Genomic DNA, 14,631 nt, shown 5'->3' on the forward strand with positions numbered 1-14,631 from the left:
GCAGCTGGTGTGCTCCTTGTCCCCCCCACCCCCACCCCCACCCCTCAGCCCCTGAGACCTTCCCTGGCAGCAACAGCAACAGGGTGGCTCCCAGGCTGGGCCCTGCCCACTGAGCCATAGGCTGTATCTGGAGCAACCCCTCTCTGGTCCTGCTCCCAAGAGCTTGTTCTCTTTCCACCCCCTGACACAGACAAGCTGTTCCAGCTGCCCAGGGGGAGCCCTCCAACTACCACGTGCTTCTCGGGGTGGCCCAGTCCCCAGGCCTGCTCAGCAGAGCTGGTCCATGTTGGGCTGGAGGGAAATGGCAAATAGGGCACCCAGCTCAGCAGATTGGAAGCTCACTAACTGACGGCTGAGTGGAGCCGAACTGTCAGCATTTAGACTCAGGTGCGCCATGTTGTCCTGTGCCAGGAGGTGCCACTCATGTCGCAGGCCACAGCGGGCGGCAGAGCCTGCAGGGCCCGACGCAGTGATCCTGTGCCGACGCCTTCCCAAAACTCCACTCAGGAACACGTGAGCCTGGGCTCTGTGGAGAGTCACTTCTCAGGGCCCTAAGGCAGCTTGAGGAAGAAGCCCCCAGAGCCCCTCTCTCACCTGCAGCCTTGCCCTTAGGTGCCCAGAGCCCTGGTCAACCTCGTGGACTTCCTGAGCCCCAGCGTCCTGCGGCAGGTGTTTCTGGGCAACCCGGACAGGTGCCCTGTGCAGCAGGCCAGGTAGGCAGGGGCTGCCTGCCCCCCGCCAGAGAAGCGCTCACCTCCTGGTCTCACTTTCACAGTGGTGACTACTCGGGGTCTCTGTGACTTGGTGTGTCCACGTGTCCAAGTCTGCAAAGGGGGTCTTATGTCAGGACCGCCCCAATCTTCCCCAACCTCAGGATGTCAGGAGGAAGCTCTGTGACATGGGAGCCACAGCGGAGAGGGTCAGGGCTGGGACAAATGCTGGTGTTTGAGACACAGCATGGCCCAGCCAGTGAAAAGAGGGAACGTGGGGTTGTATACGTACGTGGTCAGATTGAAACAGAAAGTAGAGAAACGATCCACATCATTCAATGACATTTATGGGGAAGGAACACATTGGGGGACTTCAGAATGGGAGTGTTTTATTAAGTGGGGTGAGAGGTATATAGGTACATGTTTTATTAATCTTCCTACCTCTTATGTACATTTATTTCTTTAACAAAGTTTTACAGGACCTACTGTGTGCCTGGCACTATTCTTGGTGCTTTAGAGATAATATCTGTTTTAACATGAAGTATATTTCATGAGCGTGAAATAATTCATGATGAAATTCATCCAGATTCATTATGAATGCACAATTCATGATGAAGGGGAACACTAGTGTGAACTAAGGAGGCATCTGAGGGCGTGAGCATCAAAGACCCCCAAATACAAGCTCCAATACCACAGGATGCACTTTTATTTCGTTCTTACCCAATTAAACATTGGATTTTCATTGCCTAAGTTCATTTGTTCCGCATTATTTGCCAGAGGCCCAGTGCCTGCCGTCCAGTATTTGTATTCTATCAGTATGAGAGGGTGCTCACTCACACACCCTTGGGATTTTGTCCAGTCTGTGTCAGGCCTGAAATCTGCCCCTGAGAATGTGCATCAGAGCCTCAGGGCACGTGTGCTCCTAAGCCAGGGCTCAAGCGAGCCACCCCACGCAGCAGAACCAGCTCTGACCAGAGCCTCTGCTCTGGGTCTTCCTGCCTCCCCCTCTTTGTGCAGTGTGTTATGTAACTGCGTTCTGACACCTCGGGAGAGCTCCCAAGAGCTGGCCAGGTTGGAGGCCATCACCCAAGCCTACCAGGTGAGACCAAGAAGGGAACCACCATTTGGGCTGCTCTCCTCCTCCTCAGTCAACACACTGGCACTCAGGGAAGGGAAGAGCTAGTCCGGGTTGGAGGGACATCACCTTCTGGGCCCTTCCTCTGCCCCATCTGGCTGAAGTGCCTCAGGCACCCCAGTTAGAGTCATCCCAGAGGAATCCAGGTGGCAAAACCCTCGAGGTCCACCTGCCCTCAGTGGCTTCACCCCATGCTTGGCCTAAAGAGGTCAGTAGCTCTGGGTGCTCCATGGATAGGCCTTTTCCTTCCCTGCACCCCGGGGGCCCCCTTCCTCCCCTCCTCAACAGGCAGGCCACGAATAGGGAGGCTGCAGGTCCTGAGCCCCCAGGGGCCCTCTGGAGACTCTTCCTGGGTTCTTATCCCTTGTGGGACTTCCTGCCTCGCCCTTCAGAGCTTGCAGTTCACTTAATAGCAAAACCAAAAGGTGAACCAACCTGTTTCCAATTCTCTGGAAAGAGATTTGCAATCACATGTGTTTGTGTTCTCAAGGGAAGGGTTGAGTCACCCTCTTGGGTAGGGAGATGGGGGCAGGGATGCCAGCTGCCAAGCCCTGGCCTCCCCCCGCGCCGCACCCCCCACCCCCGGGCTGCCCAGGGCCTGTGCTGAGAGCAGCCTGCGTGTGTCCACAGAGCAGCATGCGGGAACTGGTGGGGTCAGGCCGCTATGACGCCCGGGAGGACTTCTCTGTGGTACTTCAGCCCTTCTTCCACGAGGTCCGGCTCCCCCTCCTGGCGGTACGTTCCCTGCCCTCCCCTGGTGGGGCTCCTGGGTGGGAGGAAGAAGAAATTCAAGGCAGAGATGCCAAGGGCTTTCATGAGCCTGTGAAGACAATGAGAAAGACCCGGGCGGCTCTCCAGAGGCTGGTCTGTGGCCTGAGCCGTGTTCCTGGCAGCAGCCTGATGTGGGATGTGCTCATGACCATGGATAGCTGGCCCCACTTTCTCGAACACCTACCCCGTGCCAAGCCCCGTGTTTGCCGTTGGTAAAATCTTCACAATGACCTTTGCCATGAGTTTCTTCATCCCCAGGTAACAGAGGTTCAGAGGTGTGAAGTATTCTTCCTAAAATCATATAGGGAATAAGGGATAGAGAGGCATGAGTTGAACATATCCACCTTCAGATGATTCACTTTCTGCCACCCACATACCACTAAAGTGCTAAAGGAGGGTGCTGGGTATGGGGTCCCTGCACCCCCTGGTCCTGCTCTCCCCCTGACACATTGAGCAGAAGAGCTTTTTGAGCTCACTAGGATGCAGACTCAGTTCTCTCCACCTGGGCCTCCATGCTAAGGGCCTTGCCTAGATGGAGGGAAGCTGGAAGAAGCCTTGGGCACCCCTGCTCACCTCCAGAGAGATGAGGGTAGCAGCTACCCCAGTGTCAGCTTTGCCCAGGCTGCCCCCAAGCTCTGGCCCATTCTCCCCACCAAGACCACTGGAACCAGCTGCCAAGGGCTGGGAAGTAGCTTTTCCTGGCTGGCTGGCCAAGAGCTCCTCAGGGACTAGGATCTCACTCCCTGGACCATGGCATGGGCTAGGGCATTGCACAACTGTGCTAAAAATAAATATGATGCTTTTTAAACACATTAAATAAGGGGAATTATGGGGCCAGAAAGGAGGGTGGAGGTTGGGGTCACCCAAGGCTATTAATTTGTGGGATTGCTCTTCTCTCACTTTTGAGGTGAGCCGGCCTTATAGAAGGCCAGTGGCTTAGAGCTTCTCCAGAGGGAGTGGGGGCACTGAGTGGTGAATCCCAGGGGTTGGCCTACCTTCTGTACCAATAGGATCTTGAAGAAATCCATTTCTCTTTTAGGATGGGCGCCTGGATATGTCCTTCTTCGCTCCAGACTGTCTCCACCCAAGTCAGAAATTCCACTCCCAGCTCTCCAGAGCCCTTTGGGTCAATATGGTAAAATAAGTGGGGTATCTCTGGGTCTCTGGGGCTCTAGTCTGGCAAAGCACCAACCCCTACAGAATGAGGCTCGTTCTTGGCCTCCCTTTGCAAGTACGGTGTAAAGGAGCAGTGACTAGAACATCTGTAGAAGTCTGTAGACCTGCAAATATGGAGTCCTGAGGATCCCAGCATCAACGTCCCCCTCTCCTTTGTGCTTTGACTTGGGAGGAGGGGCTCTCTGAGGAATGCGAGGCAGACCCTCAGGCTTATTCAACATTCGCCACATGCCAGCCACTGGGCAAGGCCGTGTGAGCCTCTCGCCAGCCCTGCCAGCCAAGTCCGAGGAGTTTGTGAGGAAGCGGAGAGGCTTGCCCAGCGCCCTGCAGCGGACCTAGGAAGCCCACCCCCCTGACATCAGGCTGTGAGCCGCCTCGGCTGCAAGGTGCTGCCAGGGACTGCTCACTTCAGCGGCTCTGTCTTGTCTTCCCCCGTAGCTTGAACCACTAGGAAGGAAAACGGAGACCCTGGACCTGGCAGCAAACATAGCCCTCTCCTGCCCCACTCAGGTAATAGGGGAGGACCTGCACTGCCCCTCCCCAGAGACCTCGCCCTCCCCTGGTCCTGCACCGAAGCCCCTCGAGTGGGTGTGGGTGCAGGAGAGCTTCGGAGGATGGGAGGGAGTCGATGGGAACTGACAGGGGAGGAGACTTCTTTAGAAGCAGGTGGGAAGGGAAGCCTGGGCCCAAGCAGAGGAAGAGGATCAGGGCGAGAGCCCTGGGCTCCTGGCGGCGCGGCGGAACGGGGGTGCCAAGAAGCCAGAGGTGTGGCCAGAAGGCTCCTTTGGGCAGTAGCGCTTGGGGCCGATGGGCAAGTCTGCCTGCAGGTCAGAAGCCTTAGTGAGAAGCCAGCTAGCTCCGAAGTTGTGGTTAGTGGTCTTAGAGCCTGGAGTGTGAGTTCCCAGCAGGGATAGGGCCAAAGAGGAGAGCAGCAAAGGGTGGGGAGCTAGCTGTGTGGAGGAGGGGCAAGGACGCAGCTCAGGGCTCCTTTTAAGGAGGAAAATGTAAGTGGTTGTTCAACTTGATTTCAGGCCTAGGGTGGGGGCAGGTTCTCCTTCCCACTGCTTTCAGCTCCCTTTCCTAGGCCCCGTCTTAATGGTTTTGTAACCAAATAAGGTCGAAGCCAGAGGGCCCTCAGTGGCAGTAAAAGCAGAAGGACCTGACCCAGGCTGGGAGGCTGGGTTTCCCCCCTGGGTCAGGCTGCCTCACCCTCTCCCGCCCTCCTGGCTGAGCAGGAAATGGACCTGCAGCTCCCCCCTGTGTCTGCCAGTGCTCCAGAGAGAGTGGGCACCCCTGCCCATACCCATGCTCTCTGCTGCCTCCCCGAGCCCAGCCTCAGGCCCCATCAGGAGAGCCAGGGCCGTGGGAGGAAGGGATGGGGAGGTGAAGGCCGCCGTAGCAAAGGGCTCAGTGGCTGGGTCTAGTGCTCGGAGCGAAGGAATAGTCAAATGAGGTAACACGGATGCCTCCAGCCCAGTGATCAGATGCTGGCTGGACGCCGGGACAAGGTCCTAGAGGGGCCTACTGTGCCAGGTGCGGACTGTTTAATTACTAGATCCTGAGCATGTCCAGGAGTTTCTCGGGGAAGGGCCAGGCAGCCTGGGTAGTGGGGGCATTTGGGGACTCAGAGCAGTGGCCCGAAACCATACAGGAGGTAAGCATTTGCGTGTTTAACAACCTATGTGGCCATACTGAAAACCAGCCATGGGAAATCCTCTCCAATCGGTCAGTTCTCCTGCCACTCAATAGTAAAAGTAATAACAACCCATTCCAGGGAGCCGTCCTGTGCTCTCCCTCCCACAAACACATAGTAAGTACCGGATGGAGCCTAGGCACGGGGTCAGGGAGGGCCCTGTCACCGTGGGCCTCAAGCTGACCTGCGCCACTCTCTGTCCCAGGCCAGGCAGGGAGCCCCTAAAGGGTGCCACTCCAACTAGCATCTCAAGCCGCAGTGGGCTCTGCCCCTCCTTCTGGACAGAGCCTGACTGAGCCATTGGTAAGCAGAGGAGAGCAAAGCCAGCCTCTTGGAGCTGTAGAAGCCCAGCCTGGGGGAAGCCGTTGCCAGGCAACCCCATTCCAAAAGGATCCATCTGTCGGCCAGCCCAGCTCCACCACCCCAGGCAAAGCGGCACTCCGCGTTCCTCCCGTCCCATCTGCTCCCGCCCGTGTGCCTTAGAGCTCTATAAAAGTCCACCAGCCTCTCCGGGTGAGCTGACAGGGGCCAGGCAGCACATATTTTAGTCCTTGCTGTGGCTAAACATAGAGGCAACCGCCAGGACCCAGCAGGGACGAGGGGGCCAGAATGGATGGGAGCATCAAGGAGCTTTCTCAGCCTCCTCCCTGCTCCTCCCCCTGCCTGAGGCAACTGCAGGTGTGTTCTGCCAGGCCAGGCCGGCCCCTTAGCAGCACCCCCTGGATTTCTGCTAGACTTTCCAGGGGGGCAGATGATCTCCCGGCCAGCTTTGATTAGCCGCCCTGTGGACTGTGAGCGTTCGTTGTCCCCTCTCCGCTCTCATTGTCTTCTCTAACCCAGGGCAGCCGGCTGTGGTTCGTCCTCGGGCTTTGAAGAAAGGAGCTGAAGGACCCACACACTTCTCTCTCCACTCTTACTCCTCTGGCCCGCTCTGAACACTTGTCGTGCTGCCTCCGTGAAACCCATTTCCGCCTGCGTTCCTCGACATAGTGCCTCCCTGATGGTGCTGTTCTTCTAGTCCCTGTCCCTTCTTGTCTCAAAAATGGGGACAGTCTCCCACTGTCATGCGCCACCTCTATTCTCTTTTCTCTCTCTCCACATCCCCTCGCTCTGAGGGTTGTCCATTTCCACGGTTTCCTGGTAAATGTCTGTGCACAGGATGACCTCCATCCTCATCTCTCCTTCCTCAGACTCCAGCTCTGTTCTTCTAACCTTTAAGAGAGGCTTCCCCCTGGGATGCCCTGGGTGGTGTAAGATTGCCCAGAAGGCAGCTTAAATGTATTATCAGGGTATTGACAAGACCAGGAAACCAGAGAGAGACACCGGGAGGGGGACTGAAATAATTTTAAGTGCTATTTCACCCAATCTTTCTTTCATCTTAAGAAAAAGCAGAGGTCGGGGTGCCTGGGTGGCTCAGTTGGTTGAGCGACTGCCTTCGGCTCAGGTCATGATCCTGGAGTCCCAGGATCGAGTCCCGCATCAAGTCCTGCATCGGGCTCCCTGCTCGGCAGGGAGTCTGCTTCTCCCTCTGACCCTCCTCCTTCTCATGCTCTCTGTCTCTCATTCTCTCTGTCTCAAATAAATAAATAAAATCTTTAAAGAAAAAGAAAAAGCAGAGGTCTGTTGGGCTCCCTTATACTTACTTTACTGTTTAGCAATATTTTAATTTTAATTCAAAATACTTTACTGTATTTTGAATTACACATGGGGGACACTCTTACCTTTTGAATGCTGTGGACTTCTAAATCTCCTATCCTGCCTCACCCCACCATCACCCCAAACTCAACACACGTCCATGCAAAAAATAATTTTTGAGCAAGAAACGTCAAAACGGGAACGAAGTATTTGTCTCCCCCACCTCTCTGATCCTTAGGACTTCCCTATTTCTGTCTGTATCCTTGTGGTTTGCACAGTTCTGCGGGTGTGAGACGTGAGGTGCCCTATCTGATAGGACTCTCCCTCGTGCGCCCCCCGGCCCCCCGTTCCTTTCCTACGGCCAGCACCCCCGTTCACATCCTCGTCACGTGTGCTAATGGTCATGTGGCCCTTCCCATCGTAACAACAGAGAATTCTGTAACCCAAGGACCTCCGCAGGGAGGGCCTCAGAGTCCTGTCAATGCGCCGGGTCCTGTGGTAGCGGAGTTACGCCACCACACCCCTCCCGAGGCACCAGCACGGCCTCTACTTAAGCCTCCATAGTCTCAAGGCGGTGCTCTTCACCCTGCCAGGTGGCTGCCCATTGACAGGCTGTGAAATGAGCCTCGTAGGTCGTGAGCCAGCACACGGGGACCGGGATGGGATTGGGTAGACATGTCAGAGGGCATGCCATGTCCTTCTGTTATGTCCTCCTTCCTGTCACCACCACCCCCTTTCCCTGAGCCTTCCCGTCCCTTTCCTCAGCCGCCTAAGGCAGACAAGCCTTGCAAGCCCTGCCTCACGCCGTACGCATGTCCCCCTGGAATGGACGCCCGCTTGGGGTTGGCGCCTGGCTTGACTGTTCACTCCCGCTATGGTCTGAGCAACACAGAACACCGCCACTCCTTCACCACAGACCCGCACACCTATAACGCGGCCAAGAGGAACCTGCCCTTCCCTGCAGGCCGCTGACTCACACGGCTGACTCCCATCAGGTGGCTGTCCTGGCACTGCCCCCCCTCCCCCGCCCGGGCAAGCCACGCCATCTTTGCAGAACACTCCCTGTGCTGGCTTTCATTCGGCTTCACTTTCTAGCTACTGGTGTTCCGGATCTAGCCCAAGAGAGCAGTCAGGCTAACTGGGATCTCTTTTGCACGTGATCTGCTCCACTCGGGGCCCCTAAACTGCTCTGACTCACCTATGCATTATGGTGACAATGGTCAATGAAGCGAGCCCCAGGCCCCCCAGGCTACCTATCTGCCCCTGGCCTGGACTTGTTCCCACTCTGGCTTAGCTCCCCCACCAAATTCCACTGTCTGCCTGACCTCTGACCCCTTTGACTCCCTCTCCCCTCTCTGGCCCCTGCCCCAAACTTCAGGTCATGTGACCAAATAGACCCTCCAGCTTGACTTTTAGCACTCCCAGAAGGGCAAGGTGAGTCTTTGCCCTCTGGTTCTTCCGGTGCTGGCCGCTGGGACTAGCCCCCAGCCGCTATTCCCAGTCAGGGCTCCCTTGACAAGGGGGGAACGATAAGTAGCAATGCTCCATGCACAGCATCTCCTATGTGAGGTCCGTACATCCCCACCGCCCCCCCCCCCCCCCCCCCCCCCCTCTGGGTGCGCCGCCCCCCCCCCCCCCCCCCCCCCCCCCCGCCCAATCTTGTAGCCATTCCTCAGCAATCGCTGCACTTACTGGGCACACTGGTCCCTGAGTCTTCACTGCCTCCTAGCGTCTCATGCTCTCTGCCTGACTGGCCCGTAAGCCTCTTTGTAGCCTCCCCTCATCCTAGCACCTGGAGCGGGGCCCTGAACACAGGGGGTGCTTACACCCATGGGCCAGTTATTTCTAGAACGCTCCCACATTGCCCTCCTCAGATGGTGAATGCTCAGGGGCTGCTGAGTAACGTCAGCTGGGCCAAGCCCAGTTCGCCAGGGCGACATGCCATGGTAAGTCCTCCTTGGCCTTGCATGCTTCCCGCCCTCGGCCCTGAGTACTCCTCAGGCCCATGCTTCAGCTAGGAATGCGGAGACTAGGAAGGAAGAAGAGACTTGAGGCGTCCCAGGGAGCCAGGGTCTGTGCGGGGGGGCTGGGAGTGCCACGGCCACTGCCGAGCCCCCCTCTTCCTCTTCCTCTCTGCCTGGCCAACAAGCTCCTTCATTGGCCTGACCCTGGTATGAGGATCAGAGCCGGAAAGGCCTGACCTGATAGGCACTCACTACTTGCTCTCTACCTGGACCGGGTCCATCCCTCATCCCGAACCTCCGTTGCTCCTGATCCGTAAGATGGGGAGTTTCTGGGGTTGCAAACTCCGATGCCATGCAGGCAGGAATACGATTGGGTTAATGGGACCATGTATGGGACAAGAGGAAGCGGTAGGGCCAGAACTGAAGACCCTGTACCTCTTCTTAAAGCATTCAGACTTCTCTCCAACCCCCCTTCTTTTTGACACCATTCAGGCCCAAATAAAGCAGAACAAAACAAAATGTCTCCTGGCTAGGTTTAGCCCACAGGCAGTCAGTTTGCAACCCCTGGAACTGATCCCCAATGACCCCTCCTCCAACATTCTGGTTCTTCTTTCTTATTCCCATTTTCTTTAGACGTTTAGACCATGGCCCTTCCATTCCACTGAGCACATCTTGTGAAAGCCCAGGTCCGCTTGTTGATTCCCGATCTCAGTCTTACTAACTCATTCTTGCTTCATATCATTTTCACATTTTCTCATTACCTTGCTTTCCCCCTGTTTCTCCTTTGCCTGTCTCCTCCTCCCTGCTTCAGTTAACCCTCACCTATAACTGAACAGACTTGGATCTTGACTGGGCTTGTGAGCAGATTGTGAAGGAGGTGGGTAGGCAAGGAAGAGGATGTTTCAGGATAAAAATACGGCCCAAGTATGTGAAGCCAACCTAAAGGGAGTAAGTAAGACACACGTTCAAAAGAGACAACCAATCAATAGAAAATATATAATCAATACTCTCTAGAAAAGAAAAAAAAATGCTATCATGTAAATCTCTAGCCAGAGAGGTTACAAAGGGAAGAAAAGGATTATTTTGAGGACTGGGTGGATGTTCCTTGGCTAGGGTGAAGAGCAAACACTCGAACCCTGAGTAGAGCATGCACGGAACCCCTCTGAGGCCTTTTCTTGTGCACCCCTTGCCAGAGCTGTTATGTGAAACCCTCGAGAGAATGCATTAAATTACGTGTATGGGGTTCTTACTATTTACATGCAGAAGAGTCGTGTGAAATCAATCTGGAGGACGGTCTTAGTAGTCCTCTTTCCTGAGTAATCTTTGATGCTCTCCAATAACCTCTCCCTGTGGTTTCTGTTCTCTTGTAGAATGAGCCCTTCCTGAGGACGCCCCGGAACAGTAACTATACCTACCCCACCAAGCCGGACATTGAGGTAACTCCTGATGCACGTCTGCCCCTCTCAGGGACAAAGCATTTCTACCTGCCGGTGACTCAGGGTGTGGCACACGTTTCAGAGTATGAGCTTAAGCAGAAGTGTACCTTTCTTACATACTAGAAATTGGAATGTAAAAAAAAAAAAAAAGGTCCTGAACCATGAACTCCCAGGATTGTCCTAACATGTTCTCATGTGCTTACTGACATCAGCAATCACCAAGAGGAAGTGCCAGTGGATGGGTTTTCTTCAACCTCTGCACAGACCTCATTCCTGATTAGGCAGCTCAGCGTTTCAGGAAGGGGTGGGGGAAGGCCGTGGGTTTGATGTGCCATAGACTTCCCGTAAGGTGGAAGCTGATGGGAAGAACCTTCGTTTCACAGACTGGGCCCAAAAGGAAGCTGACACACACCCAAGGCTTGTCTGGTTCCAGTCAAGCATTCTAGCTCTGAGGAACCCCAAAGGATTCAAAGCCCGTGGCTTTAGGGACTGCTACTCCAAAGATGGCCTAAGGGATCCTGGACCACACCAGGCCTTACAGTGGAGGCCTGGCCCAGATAAGATCTGTCAGGCCCCAGGACAGGGGCCCCACCACCCGTTTCACCCGAGCACCTCTGGTACTTGCAGTCTTGTGCTAGGGGCCGGAGGGAATTCAGTCCTGTCCTTGGGGAGTTAGAGGTCGTTCCACACTGAGCATCTACTATGTGCCTGGCAGTGTTCTGGGGAGATAGAGGAGGAGAGCAGACAGATGGGTCCTACCCCTCAAGGAGCCTACAGTCTACTGGAAGGGGCATCCGATAAATAGCTCAACATGATCATGTCAGCTATGGGGACAGCTGTGAGGAAGGTGATGCAAGGGAACGCAATGGGCCAAGGGAGGTCTGGCAGGTTCCCATGAACTGTGCAGGCCAGGCCTCTCTGAAGAGGGGAGACATGAGCTGGGACGTGCACTACAAGAAGATGCTGGCTATCTGGGGACCCAGGCAGGACCACGAGTGCAAAGGCTTAGAAGTGGGGCTGAGTTGGGGTATGAGAGGAAGAGAAAGAAGGTGAGAGTGGCTTGTGGGCATGTGAATAAAGTGGCGAGTGGGGTGATGAGATCAGAGGGGTCGTCAGGGCCCAGGTCACACCGAATCCCAATCCCTGAGGAAGAAGGTGGGGCTTCAGGTGGAGAGATATGGGAAGCCATTGGAGGTTCTAGGAGAGGGGGACACCGTCTGGTTTACCTTATTAAAAGATCTCCCTAACCCGTGAGGCAAATGGATTGAGAGCAGCGGGAACGATTGAGGAAAGACCTTTTATAAGCCAGTTGAAGTACTGAGACTAACATATGAAATTATTGAAGGACTGTTCGATGCTAAGCTCTGGGGAATGAGCCATGACTGCTCCATGGCTGGGGGAATACCACCGTCCCGCTTCTCTGGATTCTCTCAGGCTCGCATTAGCCCACTGGAGGCTTATCCCAGGCAAACCATGGACCAAAATCCACTATGACTAAAATGTCAGCCTCATCTTGTCAATCAGGCATTTCCTTATTTACCACTTATTTATTTATCGGGGTCCTAAGTGGAGTGGGCACTGTGCTGAGTGCTGGGTATCCAAGGTGAGCAGAGCGGGTCTCTGCCTACCCTCTTAGATCTTACAGTCTCATTGACCCTTACTTCTGCTGCTAAACGTTAACACCCAGGCAGAGAAGGTGGTGTCGTTTAACACCTTGCCATTTAAAGTAGCCCGCAACAAGCAGCATCAACCTTACCTGGGAACTTGTTAAAAATGTAGAGTCCCAGAGTACCTGGGTGGCTCAGTCCCTTAAGAATCTGCCTTCGGCTCAGGTTATGATCCCAGGGTCCTGTTCGAGCCTGCTTCTCCCTCTAACCCTTCCCCTGCTCGTGATCTCGCGCTCTCTCTCTCTCTCTCTCTTTCTCTCTCTCAAATAAAGAAATACAGTCTTAAAAAAAATGCAGATTCCTGAGCACCATCCCGAGCCTATGGAATCAAAGCCTGCATTTAACCCCCAGGGGATCTGACTGCACCGGGATAGGGCACAGTGTGGGCTTCTCCCCTTGTGACAGAGGAACACCCTCAAAGTCCAACCTGTATCTTAATCTGCAGGGGACGTCATGTCTCTGGCTCACCAGATATCTGAGATACTTCTCAAGTGCTCACAGCTATAAAACGTTCTCTTTTTAACTGCTTTTTCCCCAGATATTTGTCATCTGCACACAAGCATGTCCTTGATTTCAAAAGAATTTCCACATCAGTATGATGAATTGAGCAATCTCCTGGAGTAAACGAAATTATATCAGATTAAGCAAATAATATTTAAAAGATGTTTCATTTTTGCTCCCTTGGGAGAGGAGACTTTTTAACAAGGCTTGTCTTTACCATCTTCTGACTAAACAGAAGAGATGAGCTTCCAAACCCTCTGGCATTCACACTCCCCAGAGAATCGGTCACCCAATGATTGCCTGCTTGCCAAGCCTTACGATGCATTCAGCACTGGGCTTGCCCCTCAGACCCTCCTGGGGACGTGCAGGTGTTTGGAACTCTGGGAAAGAGACTCTATTTCTCCTCCAACTTACTGATACCGGTCATTTCTGTGCCCTCTGCTTCCCACCCCACCCCTCCCTCCAGCACCCGGGAAATGTGCACTGTATTCCAGAGACAAGGGAATTTGACCAAGGGCATCCAGGTTACAGAGGCGTTAATTTATACACACACAAGGAAGTGGTTGGCTCTTAAATTAAATATGCAAAACCATAGATGCACGTCCAGAAAAGATATGCAGAAACCAGGAATTTTACAATTGTAAACATTTCATGGTATTTTCCTAGAAACATCCTAGTTATTGCTGCAGCCCCAGCATTATAATCAGTGTCCATTAGCTTAATGTTAAACAGCCACACCAAAACCTATGTGTGGTCTTCCATGAGACATCCAAATCTACGTTCCTCTGGGAAATCACTTTTCTTCCCCCTTTGCTGTGACTGCCAGATCCATGTGAAAGTGTGGGTAAGTTGAGAGGGAAAAGCTGTATGTGTAGCATATGCGTGCCCACGCATTCTGTATTTTGTGCATAGGGGCAGGCAGACGCCCAGTTTCTCCTCTCTCGTTTCCCTCTCGGACCATCTACCATGAGCTGTTCCTGCCCACACATGATCCCCTACAGGGGCATAGTTCTAGCCTCCACCAAAATTCCTTAGCTACTTCTCCTTGGACTAAAGCTAACCTTCCTGCACAGTGAGTGCTGGGCATTGTATCTTTCCTCCTGTTGATGTAGAACTGGGGCAGTGACTTCCTGTGTACAGAGTGGAGTCCTTCCAACGGTGTCCCCACCTCAGGTGAGTGCGAACATCATCGTTACTCCCTTCAGCTAAGGACTTGGCTAAGTGTCGGGTTGGTGGGACACCCGACAAACATACCTTGGAGCCCCGAGCAGAACTTGCCAGTTCCTGGGCAACGCAGTCTGGCTCATGGGCGGCCCCCGAGAAGTTAGCCTGCACCCAGCGGGCTCTGCACCCAGCGGGCTCTGCACAGCTCACCCCTCCCATCTCTGTTTAGTGCCAGTGACAGCCCCTCAGGCCTCCCCGCCCCGCAGGGAAGGTACAGTCAGGGATGGGGCCCGCTCTGCCTATGATCATGACTCCCACAGCCAGACTTGCCCGGATTGCCCCAGCATGCATGTGGCTCCTCTTAGGATGGACAGTAGCCACCAAGCCCGTTGTCGTGCCTTGGTTGCTCCAAATGGATCAAAGAGGCAAATTTGCTAAATCTTAGGTTGGAAATAAGTGTACCGGGGTCTGTGGGACTGGAGCAGAATCTGACTCCCAGTCAAGCTTATACTTCAAAAGGAAGACTCCCCCTGACCATCTGTCTTTTTGCCTGTCTCTCCTAGTCCATGAGCTCCGGCCAGGAGACATCAAAGTGGTGGCGGCCATGGGTGACTCGCTGACCGTGAGTGCTGAGCTGGGATGGGCCTGGGCACCCCAGGAGCCAGCCAGGTCCTGTGCCGAAAGTGCCCTTCCTCCACACTGGCTCGGCGTTCAGCATTTAGCTGACAAGATTGAGAACCTACCTGTGGCAGGCACTGGAAGCCAGGCAGCCGCGAGAC

General features: G+C 54.4%; 1 protein-coding gene across 1 annotated transcript in view; it reads left to right on the forward strand.

Annotated features, from left to right (window-relative positions):
• PLB1 (phospholipase B1) overlaps positions 1–14,631 on the forward strand; it is a 99,801-nt gene that overhangs the window by 65,201 nt on the left and 19,969 nt on the right. Inside the window, exons 39-46 of the mRNA XM_035000531.1 lie at positions 613–713; positions 1,728–1,809; positions 2,476–2,580; positions 3,656–3,751; positions 4,231–4,302; positions 10,455–10,520; positions 13,801–13,861; positions 14,416–14,474. Coding sequence (XP_034856422.1) covers positions 613–713; positions 1,728–1,809; positions 2,476–2,580; positions 3,656–3,751; positions 4,231–4,302; positions 10,455–10,520; positions 13,801–13,861; positions 14,416–14,474 — 642 coding nt within the window. The remainder of the gene's footprint in view (positions 1–612; positions 714–1,727; positions 1,810–2,475; positions 2,581–3,655; positions 3,752–4,230; positions 4,303–10,454; positions 10,521–13,800; positions 13,862–14,415; positions 14,475–14,631) is intronic.

This window comes from Mirounga leonina, unplaced genomic scaffold (genome assembly GCF_011800145.1).
Source record: "Mirounga leonina isolate KUSES-001 unplaced genomic scaffold, KU_Mleo_1.0 Mir_125, whole genome shotgun sequence".
Lineage (NCBI taxonomy): Eukaryota > Metazoa > Chordata > Mammalia > Carnivora > Phocidae > Mirounga > Mirounga leonina.